The 22,902-nt window shown below is 40.5% G+C and overlaps 1 protein-coding gene across 1 annotated transcript in view; it reads right to left on the bottom strand.

The window, feature by feature from the left end:
* Nucleotides 1–22,902, bottom strand: part of SI (sucrase-isomaltase) — a 127,749-nt gene that overhangs the window by 53,589 nt on the left and 51,258 nt on the right. Inside the window, exons 28-43 of the mRNA XM_081007704.1 lie at nt 21,097–21,265; nt 20,027–20,123; nt 19,279–19,391; nt 19,026–19,151; nt 17,608–17,736; nt 17,228–17,338; nt 16,573–16,635; nt 15,029–15,163; nt 13,707–13,791; nt 12,805–12,943; nt 7,388–7,521; nt 6,271–6,305; nt 6,062–6,178; nt 1,741–1,889; nt 698–782; nt 555–611 (exon numbers count right to left, since the gene is read on the bottom strand). Coding sequence (XP_080863830.1) covers nt 555–611; nt 698–782; nt 1,741–1,889; nt 6,062–6,178; nt 6,271–6,305; nt 7,388–7,521; nt 12,805–12,943; nt 13,707–13,791; nt 15,029–15,163; nt 16,573–16,635; nt 17,228–17,338; nt 17,608–17,736; nt 19,026–19,151; nt 19,279–19,391; nt 20,027–20,123; nt 21,097–21,265 — 1,744 coding nt within the window. The remainder of the gene's footprint in view (nt 1–554; nt 612–697; nt 783–1,740; nt 1,890–6,061; nt 6,179–6,270; nt 6,306–7,387; nt 7,522–12,804; nt 12,944–13,706; nt 13,792–15,028; nt 15,164–16,572; nt 16,636–17,227; nt 17,339–17,607; nt 17,737–19,025; nt 19,152–19,278; nt 19,392–20,026; nt 20,124–21,096; nt 21,266–22,902) is intronic.

Below are 22,902 nucleotides of genomic sequence, written 5' to 3'. Positions count from 1 at the left end.
ATTCAGCAGCAGCATTGTTGGCTGCTGTGGTGACACATTTAGGGAGCCTAGTGGGGAGGGTGGTGAATGGCTGCACAATTGAGCAGGCTGGTGAGGGTCCCTTGGCCCATGACCTATCTCTCTGCTGGTGCCAGGCCTGGGGGACCCACTGGAACAGAATGGGCTATGATACAGTGAGCTGAACAGGTGGGGAGGGGATATTGCACAAGGCAAAAGTGCTTTACCAGGCAAAGCTACCAGTGGATCTTGCTTCTCGATCCTGAAAGACCTACACTGGCTCCCAAGACATTTCAAAGCACAACTCAAAGTGTTGGTGCTGACCTTTAAAGCCCTAAATGGCCTCGGCCCAGTATACCTGAAGGAGCATCTTCGAACCCAGGATAGGCTACCATACAACATGAATATTGGCTATGTAGCATGTGCATTAAAGGCATGACCCTCAGCAGTTGTGATTCCCTGGAATTTTGGAAAGCCCTTAACACGACATATTACATTTCCCCCTTAATTTAATCTGTTTTCACATTTGGAAGATGGTTCAAAGGAATTTCACTTACTGTGTAATAATCATACCAGCGGGCATCAGGAAAGTAAGCATTCACTGTTGTTTGATTCTGTAAATCAAATACGTACATTAATGTTGTAGAAAAAAATCTTTATTATTCTTATTCTTAAACCTTGCCTTTACATATCTACTTACTTCATCCAGCACAGGGCTGATGAGCAATGCCGGTCCCCAGAGAAACTGTCTGTCTATGTCCCATGTTGTTCTATCATCTGTAAATCTGAAAGCAACACAATAAATTATTAAGTGTGATAATGCTACTGGAAAAACAGTCTCACAATATATTAAAAATAGATATAGATTTGGATCTGGAATATCTTAGCAGAGTGATCCAAATATTGAAGGATATGGAAGCAGTTTAATTTATAGGTCTAATCAATAATGGGTGCAGATGGGGTGTGTGTGACAAAAAAAGGAGATAGTTTTTCCAGTAAAAAGTCCCTAAAATCTCGACATAGGTGCTTTCTGGCAACAAATTGGGCTCAGAGCACACCTAATGTATTTATTTATTATATTTATCAGTTGCTTTTAGCATAAACATGATGCTAAACTGATGTACTCACACAAATACAGAGCACACTTAAGCTATTTTCAGGTGTTTGCCAAAATATACAAGATTTAAAACATATATAAGTCATGGCCCCAAGATCCCTGGACATATTTGTGCTGCTTGCTCAGTTCTTGACTTTACAGGCACCTCATCAAGGAATTATCTACATGAGTGAGGAAGTCTTCAAAAGCAGTTATGAGATCCTATCCTTAGTGATTTCATTTACAAATTTCAATTTTTATTCTGCGCCTTCTCCAAGGAGCTGTGGGAATCTACGATACTCTTTCCCCAGACGCTACCTTCATAACAATCCCTACCCACAAACTGGCTGTGGGGATGTTGGGAGAACCCCAAAATGGTGCACAACAGTGGGCGGAGAGGAGAGATCATTCTATCAGGCAAGTGATTCCCACAGAACTATGTTGAACTCATCCCCCTAAGTCTTTAATAAACACAGAGAACTGAAATACCAGTCAGTGTCGTAGGCCATGCTACAACTCACGCTACAAGTCTGCACATATATTTTAATCTTTTAAATAAGAGCAAACCTTTTAGCACTGGTGACCAGGACTGTTTTGTCCAACAAGCTTACATTTTAAATGAACTTGGTAGAACATTTAATACTTACTCGTGGAGTAAAGGGCGCACAACTGTGCTTCCATGATCATGAGCCTCATACAACAGTGTGTAGAGATAGGGGAGCAAAGTGTATCTGGTATTGAGCACATTCCTGGATAGGTCTTCGAAAGCCCGATCAAAGGATACAGGATCTTGCCTCTAAAAACACAAAGCAGCCTAGTCATTAGACCTACTGAAGCTCTCTCCAGTATTTAAACATGGCACACCTAGAACCACATATATTGTGTATATATTAGGGAGAGATTTTAAGTCATATAACTGTTGTCTTTCAGCTATCTGAGTTCTTTTATCTCTATTTTAGGTCAACATAAGCTGGGCATGCTCTCAGCTTTAATTGACCCCCCACAACTATGGTATCCAACGATTGCCACCAGAGGGCTGATTTACTCAATGTATGACTATAATTTGATTATACTTCAATTGATTATTTGTAGCTGAATCAGTGGCTTGGCCTCATTGAAAAACACTGTACTTCATGTAAGCATTATTTCAACAGTGTTAGATCTGTGATGGATCATTCGCATAGGCAAGTCATGAAGTGAAAGCTTTCACCATGTATGAGAACCAGTGTGGTACAGTGGTTAGTATGTTGGACAAAGAGAGACAATGGTTCAAATTCCAACATAGCCATGAAGTTCACTCAGTGACTTTGGGTCAGTCACCACAACTCAGTCTAAACTACTTCACAGGGTTGGTGTCAGGATATAATGGGAAGAACCAGGGATATAATGGGAAGAACAATGGAGAAGAAGTTCATGGTGAGCTCCAACACCTATTTTTCTAGAGAAATAGCACTGGGGAGAACCCAATATTCCACCTTGAGCTCTGTGGGGAAAAGGTGGGTATAAACGTAATAGTATTAAAATAAATTAATATGAAAATCGGAATAAGAATGCAAATGTGCTTTTCTTGTTAAATCACGATGAGAGTTTTGATAGGAGGTGTGGCGTTTGCCTCCTAGGTGGGTCATAAGGAAAGGGTTAAAATGAATGTGATGTGATTGGCCAGTGGAAACTGATAGGTGGAGTTAGGGTTAGAGGGGGAGTTGTGTGAAAGTCAGTTGAGAGTTGGGAGTTGAAAGAGGAGGAGGGAGGTTAAGTCTGTGGGTTGGTTGAGTTGTGTGGTGAGGGAGTGAGAGGAATTGTTAGGTAGAGTCAGATAGATTGTTGGAATAATCAGTTTAAAGTTGTTAGGAACGAGTAGGACAGTTAAGGAACTAAGATTAAGAAACAGCCAAGAAAAATTAACTGAAACCATGGGCTTGTTCATGCCTATAAAATAAACTTCATTATTTGTTAATGTTTACAACTGTCTGGTCTCCGTGTGTACCCATGAGGAGAAACGGGTTGGTGGCAGCGAAGAAAGCAATCACAGTGGTGGCACAGGGTCAATAGACCGTCCGGGAGCCCTGTGTGATCGCCACAGGAGGTGATACAGAAATGGAATTAAGTACGTTAATAAATAAGTGAACCAGACCCTTCTGAAACATCAGGGAAAAACCTGCTCTCCTTCTTCATATGGTGTATTACAAAACCCTCATGGTCTGCTCCTTTGGACCAATTCTACTTTTTATTTGCCCCAGCTTCAACATTTATATCAGCCATGTTAAAGCTGGGCCAGATACTCTGCAAACTAATTCACAGGGTGGTTCATTCCCTACAACACAGTTGTGGATGGGAGAGAACCCAAACACCCCTCTTAAATGCCTTGGGAATTTCTGTCCCAAATTAGAAAATGTAGCAGCTACACTGCTTAGAGTCCCTCTGCCATAGACTGAGCAACAAAGATTTCTGGGGTGGGGTGGGGAATCTCTTTGCCACTTCATCTTGAATTCCCCCTCCCAAATTCCTACTATTCACCAATTTTGCCCCCCCCCCGTCCCAAAGAGATCAAAATATCTGGGCAGAATTCTTGGGGCCAACATTATTTTAAACAACAAATGATAGAACTTGGTCCAAAGTGATCTGCAGAATGGAAAAGGAGATAAGGAGGAATGAGTTGTGCCCCCGATTCACAGTAGCACCACTCACCTTTGAAAACATTTCACAAATTTCAAGTGTGTGAAAGAGAAGGGAAGAAAAATTCCCAGTCCGGTCTACAGAACATGTGACACATTCTGCTACATTCGCCTTCTTTCCTGCAGGGCACCACTCAGGACTTTTAAAGGGGGGAAAGGAGTGCTAATGAGTGATGTCAAGCGGCCCTTTCAATCTTTATTAAAGGAAAGGAACAATACCTTGGCAAATTGGGTTAGACTGGAGGCAACATGATAACCCTGAATCTACATTTTTAAAGGCTTTTTAAAAGACCTATTGAAAGGTGTGCTGCTGCAAGATAAAGCACTGCCTTTTTTAAAAAAGGAAGTGGCAATTCTTTAGAAATGTGCAATAAAAATAGATCTTGCTACTCCAGAATAGTCCTGTTTTTTTCTATTTAACTTATCCCCACTTTTTAACCCATTTTCTACAATACCCATATTCTAAGCGTGATCTGTTTTTCTGTGCTTTCAGGTACTGTGTTTCCTTTAAAAGAAGGGACATGGGTGGCGCTGTGGTCTAAACCACTGAGCCTAGGGCTTGCCGATTGGAAGGTCAGCAGTTCGAATCCCCATGACGGGGTGAGCTCCCGTTGCTCGGTCCCTGCTCCTGCCAACCTAGCAGTTCAAAAGCACGTCAAAGTGCAAGTAGATAACTAGGTACCACTCCGGCGGGAAGGTAAACGGCGTTTCCATGCACTGCTCTGGTTTTGCCAGAAGCGGCTTAGTCATGCTGGCCACTGTCTGCGGACAAACATCGGCTCCCTCGGCCAGTAAAGCAAGATGAGCGCTGCAACCCCAGAGTCATTTGTGACTGGACTGAACTGTCAGGGGTCCTTTACCTTTACCTTTAGCACGGTGGTTGCTAAGATGCCAAAGCACAGTAACCTTTGTGTGGAGTGCCTCAGGCGGTGGAAGTGCTTGAGGCAGTGCTCCACCTGCCCCATCACTGCTGAGAGGGAGGCGTTGCATTCTGCAGCGTTGCCACTCGCCTTCCCTGCCCCTGGGCAGAGAAGTTGAGCAAGCAGCAACACTCTCTGAGCAGCGCTCCAGCTCCTGCCACGTTCAGCGAGAAATTGGGCACAGCAGCAGCAGAAGTAGGGTGTGGAAGGAGACATAGGGTGCCCTAAGTTGGGCCAGGATGTGGCAATTCCCATTTTGCCTCAGGTGGAGAAATGGGATGGGCCGACTGTGTGGTATGCAAAAGGGGATAGCAATCTTTCTTTCTTTTTAACATTTTCCATGCTTTATTGTCCGTAATTACATTCTGTACAACAGAAGCATATCTTCACTGTTCTTCACTGTTATCTATAAACCAAATTCATAAAAAAACCAAACAAAAGAATACAAATCTTCTAACAATAATTTTGTCAACATAAACTTTCAACAACATAATTTTTTTTCCAACATAAACTTTGACTTTCCATCCTTTCCATATTCTTTTCATTTTAATAAACCTATTGCATAAACTTATTAACATATTTAATAATAAAGTATTAATACTCATATCTTTTTCTTTCTTTTAACATGGATTATTTACAGAGATCACTCAAAGGCTGCAACCGAGTTTAAATTGCAACAAATATTCTTTAAATATCTCTTAAGAAATTCCCAATTTGAAATGAACTCCAGCTTAGATTTATCTTTAATCTGTTCCGAGAGATTATCTAGTTTAGCATATTCTACCAGTTTCAATAACCATTCTGATCTAGAGGGGATAGCAAACTAGTGGCAAACTAGTGTCTAAGAAGAGACATCATGTGGACTGGACAGGGAATGCTTTGGCAGCAAAGATCTGCTCAGAGGTGGTGACCAGGTATTGTGGAACGCACTCCTTATTGACATATGAGATGCCCCATCTATATTGCTTCTGCGGGCTTTTGAAGGCACACCTGTTTACAATGGCATTCCCTCCCGTTTTCATTGCTGTCTTGTTTCAATTAGAATGTTTTGTTTTAAATCATGGTAGATTATATTTTAATGTATTAGTAGGGTTGTTTTAGTGTACATTTTAATTATTGCACATTCTATTATTAATTATCTGTGTTTTAAAAATGTTGTCTAATTGGTGTTTTGCAAACTGCTTAGATGCCATCTTAGCATTAAGTATTATATTAATTTAAATATAATAAAAATAATAATAATTGAAGATGATGTAGCAAGGGAATGCTCAGGAGGAGGAGACTGCAGTTTTAGATGAGGGTGCAATGGAAAAGTAGCAGATTTTCACAATGTAACTAAAACAAGTAATTAAACAATGCATAGCAAAGCTTACCACATATCCTAGGCCGTTGTGATTCCTGGCAAATGGATAAAAGGCTCCCAGCTGCATCCAACGGGCACACATTTGGTAATTTGTATGCTCATTGAAACCACAGATATCTGCTCCAGTCTGAACATATTAAAATAACTGAGTATTAATGCCACATATTATTTCAAATATAGGATAATAGATTAAATTGTGGGGTTATGACTCAGACTTACGTAGGATATTCCGAAAAGGCTGAACTCCATCATACCTGTAAGAGAAATAGTCTAAGTTTATCAAATGCATCTCCCTTCACTGTAGAAGTCACTTATCTAACATTTTGTTTGGGTCATATTCAGTCACATACATACAAGCTGTTAAGCTGAATGTTAGTTAAGTGGTAGGCCAAAATGGAAGCATGGGGCAGAGCATGTGTCAAAAGGGCTTTAGTTTGACTCTAGGAGTCCTTCGCATTTACCTGTCATTGAGATCACTTAAAGTGACAGGCACAAAACACAGGGCTAGGGATGAAGATATAATCCAGTTGCATTTATACATGGAATTTGGCAGTTCTGACCCAAACAAGCTTGGCATGCATTGGACCTCCATGCTGCATTACATTTCTGCCACATAATTGTATCTGTGAGATTGCTGCATGTGCATTTTAATACAGTCATGTGCATTTTTTTATGTGCTGGAAGCCTGGAATGTGTGTGTGCATATCACGTACAAAACTTGTTTGCATTTTTAGCAGAATGGGGGCGGGAGGAGCTTGCTTGCCACTGAGAATAATAAGTGAGATGGAAGTTAGACACAAATCAGTGGAGGTAAGTTTTGCATCAAGATATTCAGATGATTCTGTCAGTAGACAAGGCCTTTTCAGTGGTGACCACTAGCCTTTGGAACTCTCACCCAAGGACATGAAATCGGTCACATTAGTACCAGCTTCTCAAAAAAAGCCTTGAGAACCCACTTAGGATTTGTACATACTTTGTAAATACTGCTGAATACAGTCATCACCTTATTAGGAGTGCAACATAAATCTTCCATTGTTGTCAGTAAAAATACTTATTGTGCAGGAACAACAATGCCTAAGTACAACATTAATGTTGTCTTTTCTTTCTGAACACTCTGTCACTCTGCCTGTTTGTGGAGAGGGAGGGACAGACACCTTTTCTATGGCCATTAGTTTTTATTTATGCACTCTTGTTGCAAAATGGGATACCAATTCTCATCAGGCAACAACTTTGTAATATGACTATTAAGAAAATCTTGCTCATTAAAAACAAGTAAAACTTCCAGAAAACATACTACCCATCATAAAACGTATCAACAATGTATAATTTGACTCACCAATTATAGATTTCAAAAGCTGATCCCACCGCGAGAAGTTATCACCAAGCCAATGGCCTGCCCATTTGCCACTCGACGGATATGTTGAACGAGGAATGATAATGCCACGTTCTCCGGTGGCACTTTGTAAAGCACTAGGATTGGAAATTAAAACAGAAACCAAATGAGTCAGAAATAAAATCCAGTGAATATTTAGGGCTGGAAGGTGTTTAAAGGATACTTGCAATATCATACTGAAAAATCAGAACTCCTATTAGAATAAACAAGTTCTGTTATAAATACAGTGGTGCCTCGCAAGACGAAAAGAATCCGTTCCGCGAGTCTCTTCGTCTTGCGGGTTTTTTCGTCTTGCGAAGCAAGCCCATTAGAGGTTTAGCGGCTTAGCGCTACAGTATTAGTGGCTTAGCCTGTTTAAAGATCAGCTGATAAGCAGCTTAACGATCAGCTGATAAGCGGCTTAAAGATCAGCTGATAAGCGGCTTAGCATCAGCTGTTAAGCGGCTTAAAGATCAGCTGATAAGCGGCTTAGCATCAGCTGTTAAGCGGCTTAAAGATCAGCTGATAAGCGGCTTAGCCATCAGCTGATAAGCGGTTTAGCGGCTTGGGAAAAAGGGGGGGGAGGGAAAAAACCCCGCAGGAACTCGCAAGACATTTTCGTCTTGCGAAGCAAGCACATAGGAAATTCGTTTTGCGAAGCACCTCCAAAACGGAAAACCCTTTCGTCTAGCGGGTTTTCCGTCTTGCGAGGCATTCGTCTTGCGGGGCACCACTGTACTGAAATACTAAATAAGATGTATAACAATGTGTGACAGAAAAAGAAGTATAAAATTGGTTTAAAAGTGTGTGAAAGAAAGTAAAGGAAGTGGAAAGAAATTGCAATTGAGTAGATTGGAAGTCTAACACAAGGGTGGGGTGAGGGATGGTGGTGGGAAAAGGAAGTATCTGTGGGACTGAGTGTGGGTATGTATGAATATTTTTAAGGATTGTATGAAATGTCTGTTTGTATATTCGTAATATGTATGTATTAATGTTGAATTATTTTAATAATAAAATATTTGAAAAAAGAAAAAAGAAATAAAATCCAGTCAATATTTAAAACCAATATATAGAATTAACAGGTATGTAAATAATTTTTTAGAAGCATCTATTCAGATTCTACTACATGGAGGCTAGGGTGGAACATTTACTCCAAAGCAGTGCAATTGTAAGGAAGCAATCCTATAGGAAAATCTGCCAGGATAAGCAGATTGCCAGCTGTGTCAGGATGTGACAGCTTAGCTCCTACATCCTTGATTCATCCAGAGATATACCAGCATATTCCGGCTCAGCCAGGATCTACGCAGTTGACTCAAGCCAAGTTGATCTTAAATTGCCGTAAAACGTGAAAAGGGGGCATAGCGGAAGCATGGTGTGGCAAGAACAGAGGGGGTGGTACTTAGGCTGTATCCTAAGCCCACTCAGCTCGATCATATGACCTGGCAACTCAGCATAAATTAAACCAGCAATAAAAGGGTGGTATAACCAAAACACTATTTAAAATACTTGTTCTGCCTCTGCCAGGCTTAAATCTTCACATATAAAGTTAATATTTTCCACTGGCCTTTGCACTTACCAAATGTTTCAATGCAGTTCTTGGTTCAAAAGACATGACCAAATTTAATATGAAATGCAAGCATATTTAGAATATATTATTTTGAGAGAAAATGTGCTGTGATAGATTTCTTAAAGCTATATTTAAATCTGGATTCTTTTTCAGCTTTGTTTGTTTGTTTAAAAAGCACTGTTGGTTGTGGAGATGGGGCAGAGTAAACTTATGAGTTCTCACATGCAAAAGCGACAAGGACTGGATATAGACAAAGTCACACATCCCTACGCAAAATATGGACTTCTAATTCTTTATTTAATATCTTATTTCTAGTTGGATATGTTTTTCTCTCTTAAAAAATACATATTCCGATCCATATGTTCTGTCAAAATAATGCTGAACTGTGAATTTTCAATCATAATATGTATTGTGATACGTTGAAGTTGCAAACAAAGTGCAGTCACATTCGGAGAAGTGTGAGCATAAGAACAGCCATATTGGATCACACCAAAGGACCATTTAGGCTAGTATTATGTTCTCACAGTGACCAACCAGTTGCCTATGGAAGCTTGCAAGCAGAACACGAGTGCAACTGCAGCACTCTGCCCAATTGTATCCCCCAGCAACTGGTGTTCAGAGTGTGACAGGCAGGCCTAATGTCCTCCAGTGAGTTTTGTGGCTGAGTGGGCATCTGAACCTGAGTTTCCACAATCTTCGTCTGACCTTCTGCTGCATGGACTGGCAAGGATGGTTTCCAAAGATATTTGGTCAGTTGCGGGGAGGGGAGCTTTCAAGATCTTAGTCTGAGAGGCTTAGGAATTGGAAAGCTTCTTGGCTTCCACTGGCTGTATTCTGAGGGCTAACTCAGAGGATGACACAGTTCCCAGGACCCTTAGGCATCAGTTTTGAAAGTCTTTGTACACTGCCCTTGATTTGCTAATAGTGTGGAGCAGCTGGAGGAAAAACAGATGGATGTTTGTCTGTTCACACTGAAAAAGGGAGCGGCAATTTGATAATAACAAAAGTGAAACCAATAATGAACCAGGCTGTCTTGGCTCAGCCACATTTAGTGGATAGGTAAAGGGACCCCTGACCATTAGGTCCAGTCGTGCCCGACTCTGGGGTTGCGCGCTCATCTCACTTTATTGGCCGAGGGAGCCAGCGTGCAGCTTCCGGGTCATGTGGCCAGCATGACTAAGCCGCTTCTGGCGAACCAGAGCAGTGCACGGAAACGCCGTTTACCTTCCCCCCGGCGCGGTACCTATTTATCTACTTGCACTTTGACGTGCTTTCGAACTGTTAGGTTGGCAGGAGCAGGGACTGAGCAATGGGAGCTCACCCCGTCGCGGGGATTTGAATCGCCAACCTTCTGATCGGCAAGCCCTAGGCTCTGTGGTTTAACCCACAGTGCCACCCACGTCCCTCATTTAGTGGATAGCTATCCCTTCATAAGTTTGTATATTTTGAATGAAACCGGTAAATAGTTTCAAAGCAATACTTGACTTAGCAGTGTCTTCTCTACAGAAGAAAGCAATTTTTAATGCATTATTTACAGTTTTAAAGATACCATAATCCAGAGTGCTGAGTTATTGCCTGCTGATAATGTTCAAATCATACTTTAGTCTACCTGATACTAGAGAATGTGAATCCACTCACCCACGTCCATTCAGCAGTTTTGCAAGTGTCATGAGTGACAGCAAAATGCCAAGAGCCTGCCACGTATAACGTGTACTCAGGGTTTTGTTGTTGTTTTTTTAAAGGTGGCCTCCTGGCCTCTACTTCCCCCACCCCACTTTCTCCATAGTAATATCAAACTTATCAAGGGCTCCAAGGTCATTAAGGTCCATGGAGTGTTTAAGGGGAGGGAATGTTGTTCTTTGCTTGCTCATTGAATTGGAAAGGAAACAACCTAGAAATATTACCATTAGATCGGAGATTATCTAAAAGAGAATATAACTCAATAAGGAATTAGCATGTAATAAAGTTGCCTCGGAGCTGAAGAAATAAATTGTTGAAGAGCAAGTCTTGCCCATTTTCTTTACATAATATGCACCCTCTTGCCCCTCTTTAACATTTACTTTTTAAAAAGTGAATTGTTAAGGTTATTAATTTAAGAATGGGTATACAGAACACTTAATTTAAAATCATCATTCAGTGTAGCCTACGTGGAATCCTAGCCAAACAAATACAAGCTTTTTAATTAAAGTAGTCCATCACATATGAGGCTTGGAGCAAGGGGTTATTTTCAACTTTAATTTCTTATGCTAGTCTTAATGGCCTATCAAAAATGCTGAAAACTGCTTTGTGACATCAGTGAATGGCAGAGCCGTCTTTATTACAGTTGCCGGAACTTTCTGCATCTGCATCACATAGGACTGTCTCAAGATGGCCTTTGAATACCTCTCATAAGAGGAATCCCATTTATATGTTCCCTGTGTTGCATCTGAATGCACGGAAACAAGAGTGTTTGGCGGGATGTAATTAAACATCCATATTAAAACCACTAAGCTGGCCATTTGGTTTCACAAACCAGGTCAACAATTAAGTTTGCACAACATAATCTGGTTATTAGAATATGTGTACAAATAATTTGCTCCCAGCTAAGTGAGGAATCAGGTCTCTTAATATCGTGCCCCAATGTACTTGCAGTCTTAGAAACAAGACAATGAAACTTGATGCTTAAAAGGCTATTCAGGCTGTTCCCATGGCACTCAGCATCTACAGATACATTGCACATGCACTGCCATGGTGTTTGCTAACATGAATTGGAGATCTTGGACGTTATCCACATCACTGGTGATGGAAAGTGGGAGGGGAGTGACAAATTACAGCCCTAGCATGTAAAAATGTTTTCCCCACCTCAACCCCACTGCCACTTCCCTGGATTTTCAACATGTCAGTTGAAGTACACAGCATACCAATATGGCCAATATCGGACCCTTCTTCATAAACTTATTGTAACCTTTTTAACAGAAACTTTCAAGGCTACCAGCCTTCAGAATCTACCACAGAATACTATGCAGCATAATACCAACGAATGGCATAGGGTTCCCTAGATTGGTTAACTACACCCTGCCTGAAACTTTGGAAAATGGCTGCCTGTCAGTTTAGATGAATTGGGCCAGATAGACAATTGCTCTGACTAAGGCAGCTTCCTATGTTCCATCAAGAGATTATTGATATTGCAGAGTTCTCTGGCCACTGAAGGAACGCTAATCGTGTAATCCAATGCATGTCTACTCAGAAGTAACTCCCATTCAGCTCAGTGGGACTTACTTAGTGTTCTAGCGGTAAACCATAAGCCTGTGTTTCCCAAACTTGGGTCTCCAGCTGTTTTAGGACTACAACTCCCATCATCCCTAGCTAGCAGGACCAATGGTCAAGGATAATGAGAAGTGTAGTCCCAAAATAATTGGAGACCCAAGTTTGGAAAACACTGCCATAAGCACTTACTTGCTAGTCGTGAGGGAGAGTCGTACCTTGGAAGTCAAACAGAACCCGTTGCAGAAGTTCGTTCAACTTCCAAAATGGTCGAAAACCAAATCGCAGCTTCTTGATTGGCTACAGGAAGCTCCTGCAGCCAATCAGAAGCCATGGAAGCCCCATCGGACGTTTGGGTTCCAAAACAACATTCGCAAACCAGAACAATCACTTCCGGGTTTGCGGCGTTCGGGAGCCAAAACGTCCAAGTTCCAGGGCGTTCGGGATCCAAGGTACAACTGTATTTGTACAAATTGTTTCTAGTAAATGGAGAACTGAATTGTTTAAAAGGTAAGACAAGCCCCAGGGAAACAATGCACCCAAAAAGGAAAAACAGCAACATGTAACTTACTCATATGTAGGCTTCGTTTGTGACCAGCCATATAGATTGTGGACATCATAGTGTCGAACTGGGGTTCCATCTGCCAGAAATTGTTGACTCTGCATGCACAAGGTTTTACTACTCAGCCCAACATCTCTTCCTAATAAGTCTAATGAAGAACAAAACATTAAAAGAGGTTAAACAAAATCTTACCCGTCTTTTGCTTTCATATTTAAAAATCAATTTATAAAGTCATGTTGGAGTATCAAAATTAAAATTTCTGATTTTAATAGACTCCAGAGGTATGGTATTTGAATGGTGAAGACAAAATATTAATTTGACTCTTCTGAATTTGTGTTGTGTGTATATGTCTATGTATGTGGGGGTGGTGAAGGTATGACTGTGGCCCCTTCATGATTACATGATTACTCCTCTTAAGGAAGCTGTGCCTGGAGGAAGAACTTTGAGGGGAGAGACTTCATCAGGCAAGGCCTTCTCCCACCTGCCTTGCTCCACCCTCCAGTCTCGGCTTCTCAGTTGGTATTGTATTATTTTATGTACTATGGCTTGCCGTTTTATTGATTATAGTTTAGAAATTATTTATTGTAACTGTTGAGTGGATTTCTGTTTAACTTCTTTTTGCTGATATTATTATTTTATACTATTCTAATAATTGTTGAATGTTACTTTTTGATGTAGGTTGCTTATTTTAAAGTTTTGTTTTATTATTACATTTTTGTAGTGCATTAGATTGTTATAGGATGTACATTTTTTGTTTCTTCAGCTTGTAAACCGCCTTGAGTATTTTAAGATAGAAAGACGGTATACAAATTAAAAATGATGATGAGGATGATTTGTCCCAAACTCAGCACACACCTAATATATAACAACATTACAAGTGATTTAAAAGTAGGCATAGTAATTACACTTACTTGGTATATATACAGGAAAATTTAGTTCAGAGTTTCCACAGCCACCAACTGCACCATTGACAAAATTTGATGGTTCATTCATATCCTTACATTGAAAACAAAACAAAACACATAAGCAATATGGACCATCCTTTGTGTTTCTGATAGCCTTTGATTATACTATGAAAATATATGAGGAGGCATCATGTCTCTCCATTCAAGGTGTCCAAGAATACTGAAGGCGTGCCAAGATGAAAGGAAGAAATGAGATGAAGTATATGCTGTAGGGGATGTATATGTGGAAGCTATAAAATGATTTATTAAAAAGATATCAGGTACTGTATGAGAGCTCTATGTGTCTGGATTTAGGACAGTTCAAAGTTACTTTTTCTGTTGTTGTTATTTAAAATGCTATTGGTTTGATTTAGAAAATGGGACCCTCTATAATTATAGACCACACATCCTTTTCCTCTTGGAATGTTTTATTATTGACTCAGTAAATTTCATAGCTGCATTCTATATTCCTTTATCAACAATTGTGACTATTCTTTTCTCTTTTAAATCTATTTATTCTTTCTTTCCCCCCTGTACCTGCCTGTTGTTATTAGAACTCCAGAAAAAAAAATATTTTTTTTGGGGGGGGGGTGGATTGTATCCCATCCTTCATCCAAATAAATACAGGCTTCCTTCATCCACCTCCCAAACATTTCTTGTACTGTGTTGAGGAGCAAATTCAGTGTCAATATATTTCCCCATAACAAAAACCTTGGGCATCTGGGCTCTGGTAAATGCTAATATACATTTATTTGCATCTTGCACTGAAATGATGGACAACATTCACAGGGTCAAGATAACAAAGCAGATGAAAGCAGGCGAATGCAGAAATAGGATAGCAATGATTTATGGGTAGACACACATGTCTGATATGGTCCAGACAGCCCTTTAGTAACAAGGACTCACCTCTTCGCCATGACCTTTGACACTTGAAGTGTATATTTTTAGGATCCAACTTATTTCTATAATTGTAAATTGCCTTAAATATTGTATTGTAATGTTATGTTTAAAGGTTTGCAACCCACCCTGGGACCTTAGGGTGAAGGGTGGTTAATAAATTAAATCATCATAATCATAATCTACTCATTAATGTAGACGTATCCTATTACTAGCACATTTCAAGATAATTTGGATAGTTTTCTCTGCATAAAAACATAACTGTTAGTGTAAAAAAACTAAAATGACATTAATCCACTGAAAATATGAGTTGCTTTTTTCCAGTATCTGTTTTCCACATCCATAGCTGTAGAAAACAACATAGACCATGCTAAAATAGGTGCAGGACTTACAATCCATATGCCATCAAATTTAATGCTATTTGCTGGATTGGTAGGGTTGGTGTGGAACTCCTGAATTTCTCTTTTCCACCACTGCACTGTAGAGTTGCGGAAGAAGTCTGGGAATGCAACGTAAGCTCTGTATAACTGGAATAACAGAGAATGTGAAGAAAACAACATATTACTTAGATACAATTGCTTATTTGTAACTAATAGGCAAGAAGTGTGCACGATCCATCGCTGGAAAAGACTGACACCATGTGAATCACAGAACTTTCAAAAGCGGAGATGGGCTGCCAAGTCTTGAGAGATCTGACTCCTCATGGTCTATGAATGCATTTTCAGATTCTCTTAACAGTTTAGGCAGAACTAGTCCGCATTAGGGAAGTTTTTAATGACTGATGTTTTAATATATTTTTAATCTTTGTTGGAAGCCACCCAGAGTGGCTGGGGAAACCCAGCTAGATGGGTGGGGTATAAATAAATTATTATTATTATTATTATTATTATTATTATTATTATTATTATAATAATATCATGGGTCTGCATACTTCCTTAAGAACAGAAGATCTTTTCAAAACTATCAAGTGGGTAGCAGGCAGAAGGTGGTCCAACATCTGTGCTCTATCTTCTGCCTATCCCTGCTTTACATAATATGCCCACACACATCTCCATGGTCACTATGGACAAAGTCTAAAGAGCCATTCAGGCTGAAATCCTATACACCATGCACGTCCAACTCTGAGGAGACTACAGTCTACTCCCAGAATAATAAAACTGGCAGTGATCTACCCATTGTCATTGCCAAAAGTTTTCGAGATTTTTTGGGGGGAGCATTTCCCAGAGTTGTTGAGCTTTGAGGGAGTACAACACAGGGAATATAAGCTTTCACAGAGGCAACAGCAACGTATATGAGACATAGCGCCAGGGGCGGGACACAGATTGATCGATCGATCAGGAGCACACAGGCGAACAATTTTCTTAAGCCAGTGATCAACCTGAAGCACCCCCAGTATCTACCTGTAGAACGCAGATGACCGGCTGGACATGTCTGCTATACACACTTAACTGGGAGCAATTCCTATTAAACTCAATGGGATTTACTTCTGAGTAGACAAGTACAGGATTGCATTGTTGGGACTTTTGCATAGGAATTGTGCTTGCTCAAAATAATTTATGAATTCATTTCTCAAACATGACTAACAATTGCTTGCATCATTCTCCATGGTGCCAAATACACTTTGCATTATGGCACAAATGGACTGCTTTTTTAGGGGAAGGGGGATCGAAACTACCTTGGGCTTACCAAATTCTTCCCCCGCTAGCCTTGCTGTCATTAGTTCATTATTATGTGGGGAGGAGGGTTACTGGTTTGTGGGTTTTTTGTATTTTTACATTGTATTTTTATGTTGTGAACGGACCTGAGATCAATGGCTGAAGGGCGATATACAAATTATATTATTATATTATATTATATTATAATTATAATTAGCACTACTGCATTGTTTTCACAATTACTGGGGATTTTTAAAGGAGAGACACAAGTGCAAACTTACCTCTGTTTGCTCGTCCCAGGATATTGATGTATTCACAACTACACCAGGGTAATCAGGCCATACCTATGGCGGCAAAGTTATTTGAAAATGGTTAGCATAATGAAATAATGAAATGACAGGGTTTGGGGAACTTTTCTTTACAAATGAACCACTGCAATTCACTCAGAAAGGTGGAGTGGAAATCCATCAAGTGATAACAATCGAGTAACCTTCTTTTTAAAACAAAATCAAGGGTTACGTGATCCTGCTCCAAAACTGAGATGGTGGAGAGATAAATAAAAGGATGCAACATTCCTCACTTTCATTACTCCTTTCTTAAAATGCCAACATATGGCTGTTTTGAGCATGCACCCTTCTTCACTGGAATTTGCTAATACCAGACCATAATTATACTGCTAGCAGCAATTATTATCTGAAATCAGATGACTTCTAATAGTCTTTTCAAGAAGAAATTCTAATTTATTTATTTTTACATAAACTAAGGAGTTTCTCAGCTGGTAGACTATGGTTGCCACAACCTGGCAACCATAGGGAAGATAAACCACCTTTACTAAGATGACCAGAGGCCCAATTTAACCCAAAAAAGAACATTTAAGGCATTTTAAGGCACTTGTACATGGAATTAATGCTAATGATAGTATGCAAAAAATATTACCTTCCCCCACACAATATCGCTGCTATTGGGCCATTTAATGAAGACATCGTCCTCAACCCCTCTTGTGAATGGCGGATAAGGCTTGGTTTCGTTCCCAGAAATGGCTGGATCCTGAAATGAAGAACTTTGGCTTAAGAACTAAAGGCATAATAGTTATTAAAGGAGCAATCCTGTTCTCATAATATGCCAGCTTTTAGGATATCTTGGTGTGCAAGAGCCGCTCGAACGGAAGGCTCTACCAGTGCAGCCATTCTACTAGGGAAAATGCAAAACAGGTGCAGCAAAAAACAGATCAGAGTTCAGGGTGGCACAGTGGAGGAGCCCACTTAGGCCAACATTAAAGTCATTAGATCAAACAGGAGTAGAATATATGTACTGACCAAAATGATGATAAATCGCATTCCATCCAGTTTCATTTTGTCAACCAGAGCCGGAAGCTTTGAAAATTCTGGACCGATAGTGAAGTCCAGCTGCCGTTCCATGTAATCAATATCTGCATATTGTACATCCTATGGAGAATAGGATCAAACGATCTTAATCTGCAGTTTTAAATGACTAATTTACAGACAAAGGTGAGGAGCCAAAGTGTCACATAGGCCAAAGCAAGGTGGCTCTGCAACATCCAGTGAAATTTTCACCTCTCTTTCTTCCTTTTTGTTGTTTAAACAGCAGCTCCAATACTACACCAATACTACAAACTCTCTTCAGTTTTAATACAGTTTGCTAGGTGACATGTTCACCAACACTTTGAAAGTGTATTTTTATCTCTTTTTCAATTCCCTTTTAACTACTCTGCTCATTTTTGAGATCTTTCCTGTTTTGAAATCAGTCGCGACCATCTTGTTCCCTCTGGGAAACTTTTCACTTAAATATATACAAGGTGTGACCGGAAAGTTTGGTGAATGGTCACAGAAATTGTACAGTGAGAAATATTCAAACATACAATCGGCATTAGAAACCCACGAAATGCTCACAATTGTGTACGGAGATGAAGCCCTAACTCAAAAAACAGGTTATGAGAGGTTTAAGCGTTTCCGTGAAGGGCAGCAAACCATCGAAGATGACCTTCGGTCTGGCAGACTGTCGATGAGCAGAATGGTGGCAAATGTCGACAGAGTTCGTGAGCTTTTCATGTGGGATGTGTGTTTGTCCGTCCGAATGATGGCAGAAGAATTGCATATTCCGTGTGAAATCATTACTGAGGTTACTGAGCTGTCCCACCCTCTGTTTTCTCTCGATCTGGGCCCACCAGATTTCTTTCTTTTTCTAAAACTGAAATCTACACTGAAAGGGCACAGATTTTCCAACCAGTTACACCTTGTAGAATTGGATAGCATTGTGCCCATTGTTCTCAAGTAGTTCTTTGATACTTAATCTCACACAAGGTCTTGCCTTGACTCAGGATAAATCCAGGGTAGTCCTCCATTTTGTCAGCTTTGTTGCTAACTATTCTAAGGCACCTTAATTTTTTCATATATAGAAATGTTGACTCTTTCTTAAGAGTCACAACCTAAATGTACATTTTCCCAATTCCTATGATTGTTCAAATAAATATTCTATGGACTATCACCACTGACACTTACCATGAAGAGAAAATTATCACATTATGAGTCCCAATTTACATATCTGCTCATCATGCAGTTTGCTGGATAGCTTTAACCTAGCCATTATCTCTCAGCTTAACCTAATTCATATGGTTGCTGAGGCGACAACACGTAGGGGAAGGAACCTATTGCCCTGAGCAAAAGGGCAGGATTAAAACAGAATGAATGAATGGTCATGTCTACACACAACTTACATAGGGGATCTTAGCTGCTCTCATTGCATAATAAAGATCAGAGATTTCTGTGTCATTTCCATATCCATAGCGGCACAATTGGAATCCCAGACTCCAATACGGTGGCATGACTGGACGTCCAATGAGCTAGAAATAAGAAAATTAAATACATGATATTTGCGTTACCTTACTCTGGCAAAAAAAAAAGCAAAATGATAGTATTTTTAGTATAGGCTTTATAAGATAGTTTCAGATGTATTACTGAACCACTTACTGCAGTGTATTCCTGAACCACTTGTTCTGGAGTTGGTCCCAACACTACATAGAAGTCCAAGATCCCTCCAATAGTACGGTAAGTCAAAGCAGGAGTTGGTTGGAGCTTTACCTCTGGAAATTCATAAACAGGAAATGAAACTATCAAAATGACCAGTAATTGCCAAAATAACCCTCTTCCCCACCTGCTCCAGCAGGCTGGCTAAAAATAACTTGGGCCCCAAGGGCATTCCCATTGATAAATGAAAACTCCCTAGAATTCTCAGTGAATGAGCCAACCTCTCATTACTTAAGGTAGGGGCACCTGCCAGTTAAGAATTAGCCTGCGACTTCCACAAATAACCTTTGTGTTTGCTAATACGGTTTCCTGACCAAGTCACAGGAGACCCACTTAACTTGAAATAGGGATGTTGCACCAACCTTTGCGCTGTTGGTGCCCTTGCTTTCTGAAACCGAAAGGTTGAGCTCTCTATAACCAATATCAAGGAGTTCAGTGCAGCGTGGGCACAGTGAAAGGGGTTTTGGATCGGCTCTGCCACTGTCTCCACCACCCCTGCTGCCAATATGTAAACAGGCAGGGCGCTTGCCAAATAAGAGGCACCAACTCAAGATCTCATTCCAGCATGGGGGAAAGGGACTGTAAAAGTCAGGTCGGGGACTGGCATGGCTCACAGGCCATACACCTGTCAACCTGAGAGAAACGGTCATTCAGAAATGCAAAGTTTTCAGAAAAATGAAGGACTACTTACCCATTCCATTGCTGTTCAGCAAGAGAACTCCGTGAGCATTTCCATCATTTTCTAGGCCCATGTAAAAGGGGTGAACTCCATAAGTATTAAGCTTGTACTGTAATCGTGGAGGGAAAATAACATGCTGTGAGCAAATGCCTTGGCCAATTGATTTTCTCCCCAGCATGCTTCTACACATGTCAACAAGGGCTACACATTTCAAGATCACAACAAGGTAAATATTAATTTCCCAATTTTTTCTCATATTCTGCCTTCAGATTGCCATGAGCTGAGATCATTCCAGCAGAAAACTATCATAAAAATACATATAAAATGAAAGGTTCTTAAAACATTTATTTTTTAGGGGCCAGAGGAGAGGCGATAAAGTGTGGGTGTACATCTGTGTGCACAATGTATACTAAGATTGAGCTGTAGTGCTCTCTAACATTCATGCAGCTCAAGTATGCACACATCCAAGGTTCTGTGGTGGCTCACAGTGCATTCTAAGCACCTGGGACTGATGTAAACTTCTGTTGATGCTAGATTTCTTGTGTATTACTACCAGAGCCACGTGCCTCTCCAGATTAACCACTGGCAGCAGAAATTGTGAGGGGTGGGACTCATCATTAGCAGTGGCTGTAATATCTATATGGCAGGTATATAGAAATAATAATAATAACAACAATCATAATAATTTCCCTTTGGTATTATTTTTATAGAAAATGTTGCCTTTCTCTGGGAGTACACCAGCACAGTGATTGGGTCCAAATTGGACCGATGTCAGGCAGCACCAGCTTAAAGAGTGGCTTGGGATTTAGCCAATGCCAGGGCATCACCTCAACCCCACCTTCCTCCTCAGAGTGCCCTGGTTGGAGACTCTGTGCATGTTTGGCAGCTGAGCTGGCAAAAGCAAGCAGAAGAATGCTTCCACTCCATCCACTGCCTTTCATCCCAGCCTGGTGTAAGGGGCTGGTGGACTGCAGCCTATTTATTTTGATGGGACGCAAGTGCAACTAATTTAGTCCAGTTTCAACACATCCCGATCTTTTTAGCTGAACGTTGTAATGAAGATGGTAAAAGAATGAACTCACCCCGGGAGACTGGTCCCTTGCAAACATCCCCCAAGTATGCCAGTCCATCTCATGTCGGAAGTGAGCATGCTCTGTTTCACCAAACCCATACACGTACTGCGAAGGGAGGCGAGTTGAAATCTGAATGAACATGTCGCTGAAGATGAAGCCAGGTACTTGAGAATCCCAACTGCAATCAAAATATTCAGCAGTTTTCATTAGAAAGACGTAGACAGCAGGTTGGATTATATTTCATATATGAGGAGGACAAGGTTTCAGAATATTCACAGGGTGAAGGGGGGGGAATGTCATTGCTGATCATCGGATATTGCGACACTCAATGTTACAGTGATGGAAAAACCTTTGTGATTATATCGTAATGGGGATTTATTAGCTATGGTTGATGAGTTCATTCCACAAGGCCTCTATGACACACTATCAATGGTAAAGAGGGACAAGTCTATCCTGTTATGCATATATTTTCCCCTCAAGAAATACTGCTAATTAATATTAGGTTCTACATTTGCTTTGATGCAACTTTCTCTGAGGGTTCCACTGTGCCTTCAGGATGATGCAGAGTTTGCCTTCAGTCTTCCTTCTATGCCCATGTCACCACACTTCTGTTTCGCATAATGAGACTATATCAGATATTGTATAGTAGCTGACATGTGTAGTAGGGGTGGGTGTTGAACTTCACACCTCTTCTGTTTTGGGTAGTCATGGTCTGAGAAGAACTTCAGTGAAGTCCTGGAGTATTCTGATGATGTGTCATTTCCCAATGATTCATGGTGAGCAAAGTGTGAAATTCGAACCTTGACAGGGCTAGCCAACATGTTGCCCTCTAGATGATGTTGAACTCCACTTCCCATCAGCCCCTCCAAGCATGGTCAGTGGTAATATGACATCAACTTCTGGAGGACCCCATTTTAACCATGTTCCTTTAGAAAAAAACTCTTTTAGATGCTATGCTTAAGCACATTCCCCAGGGACCTAGGTTCTCAGAACACAAGTAGCCTCAACCATGCTATTTCTGGTAAAAAAAATAAGAAGAAGAGGTGCTGGTTCTCATATCTTGCTAAATTTGCTGTGGGTGCTGCTACAAAATGGCTACCATGGCTAGCAAAAATAGTTTTCCCCCTCCCAGAACACAGCCCTGCCTCATATTGTATCCAGGCCTGTACCTCACCTTGTCTTATATTCTAGTTGAACCTTGCCACACTGCAGAGCAGGACATACTGAATGTCAAGAACCCAGGAAGATGTAGTGTTCCTAGGCCTAGTATTAAAATCATGGAGACTGCAGATATAGCAATAGCCTTTAGGCCTGTGATGTCACACTCGCCTACCTACAATTGTAAAGAGTGTCCCCAACAGAAGAAAGCTTTAGGAAAGCTCATCACCTAGGTAGACCTGCCTAAAAACTGGCTGTGACAAAATATTTGAGTCCCATCAAATATTTTACCAGTACTTCTAATTTTAGCAATTCTCCAAACAGTGGGTTGAGATGGGGCTAGGGAAGGATATACATCAACATTCCTTCTTTTCAAATTTGAAATGATGAGCAGTTGTGGCAGAGGTGGAAGGAACAATCAGAAATCATTTAGAACCTGTAAGGGAAATATTTTAAGCACCAATGGTGCTGAAAAGGGTTATGATGATCTATAACATATCTGTGATGCTCCTGTCTGCTTAATGGTGTGCTTGTCTCTCTATGCTATCTGATCATTTGAGATGACAGGTATGGAGAGGAAAAGCTAAACTAAGCTTAGTCTGTTTCTGCTGATCCTAAAAGAAACAGAGTGAATACTGCAGTTCACAAAGTATTTAC

Source organism: Podarcis pityusensis (assembly GCF_964106645.2).
Source record: "Podarcis pityusensis genome assembly, chromosome: 5".
NCBI classification, from domain to species: domain Eukaryota; kingdom Metazoa; phylum Chordata; class Lepidosauria; order Squamata; family Lacertidae; genus Podarcis; species Podarcis pityusensis.
Note: the sequence above shows the minus strand (reverse complement) of the source record. Positions and strands in the feature narration are given on the sequence as shown.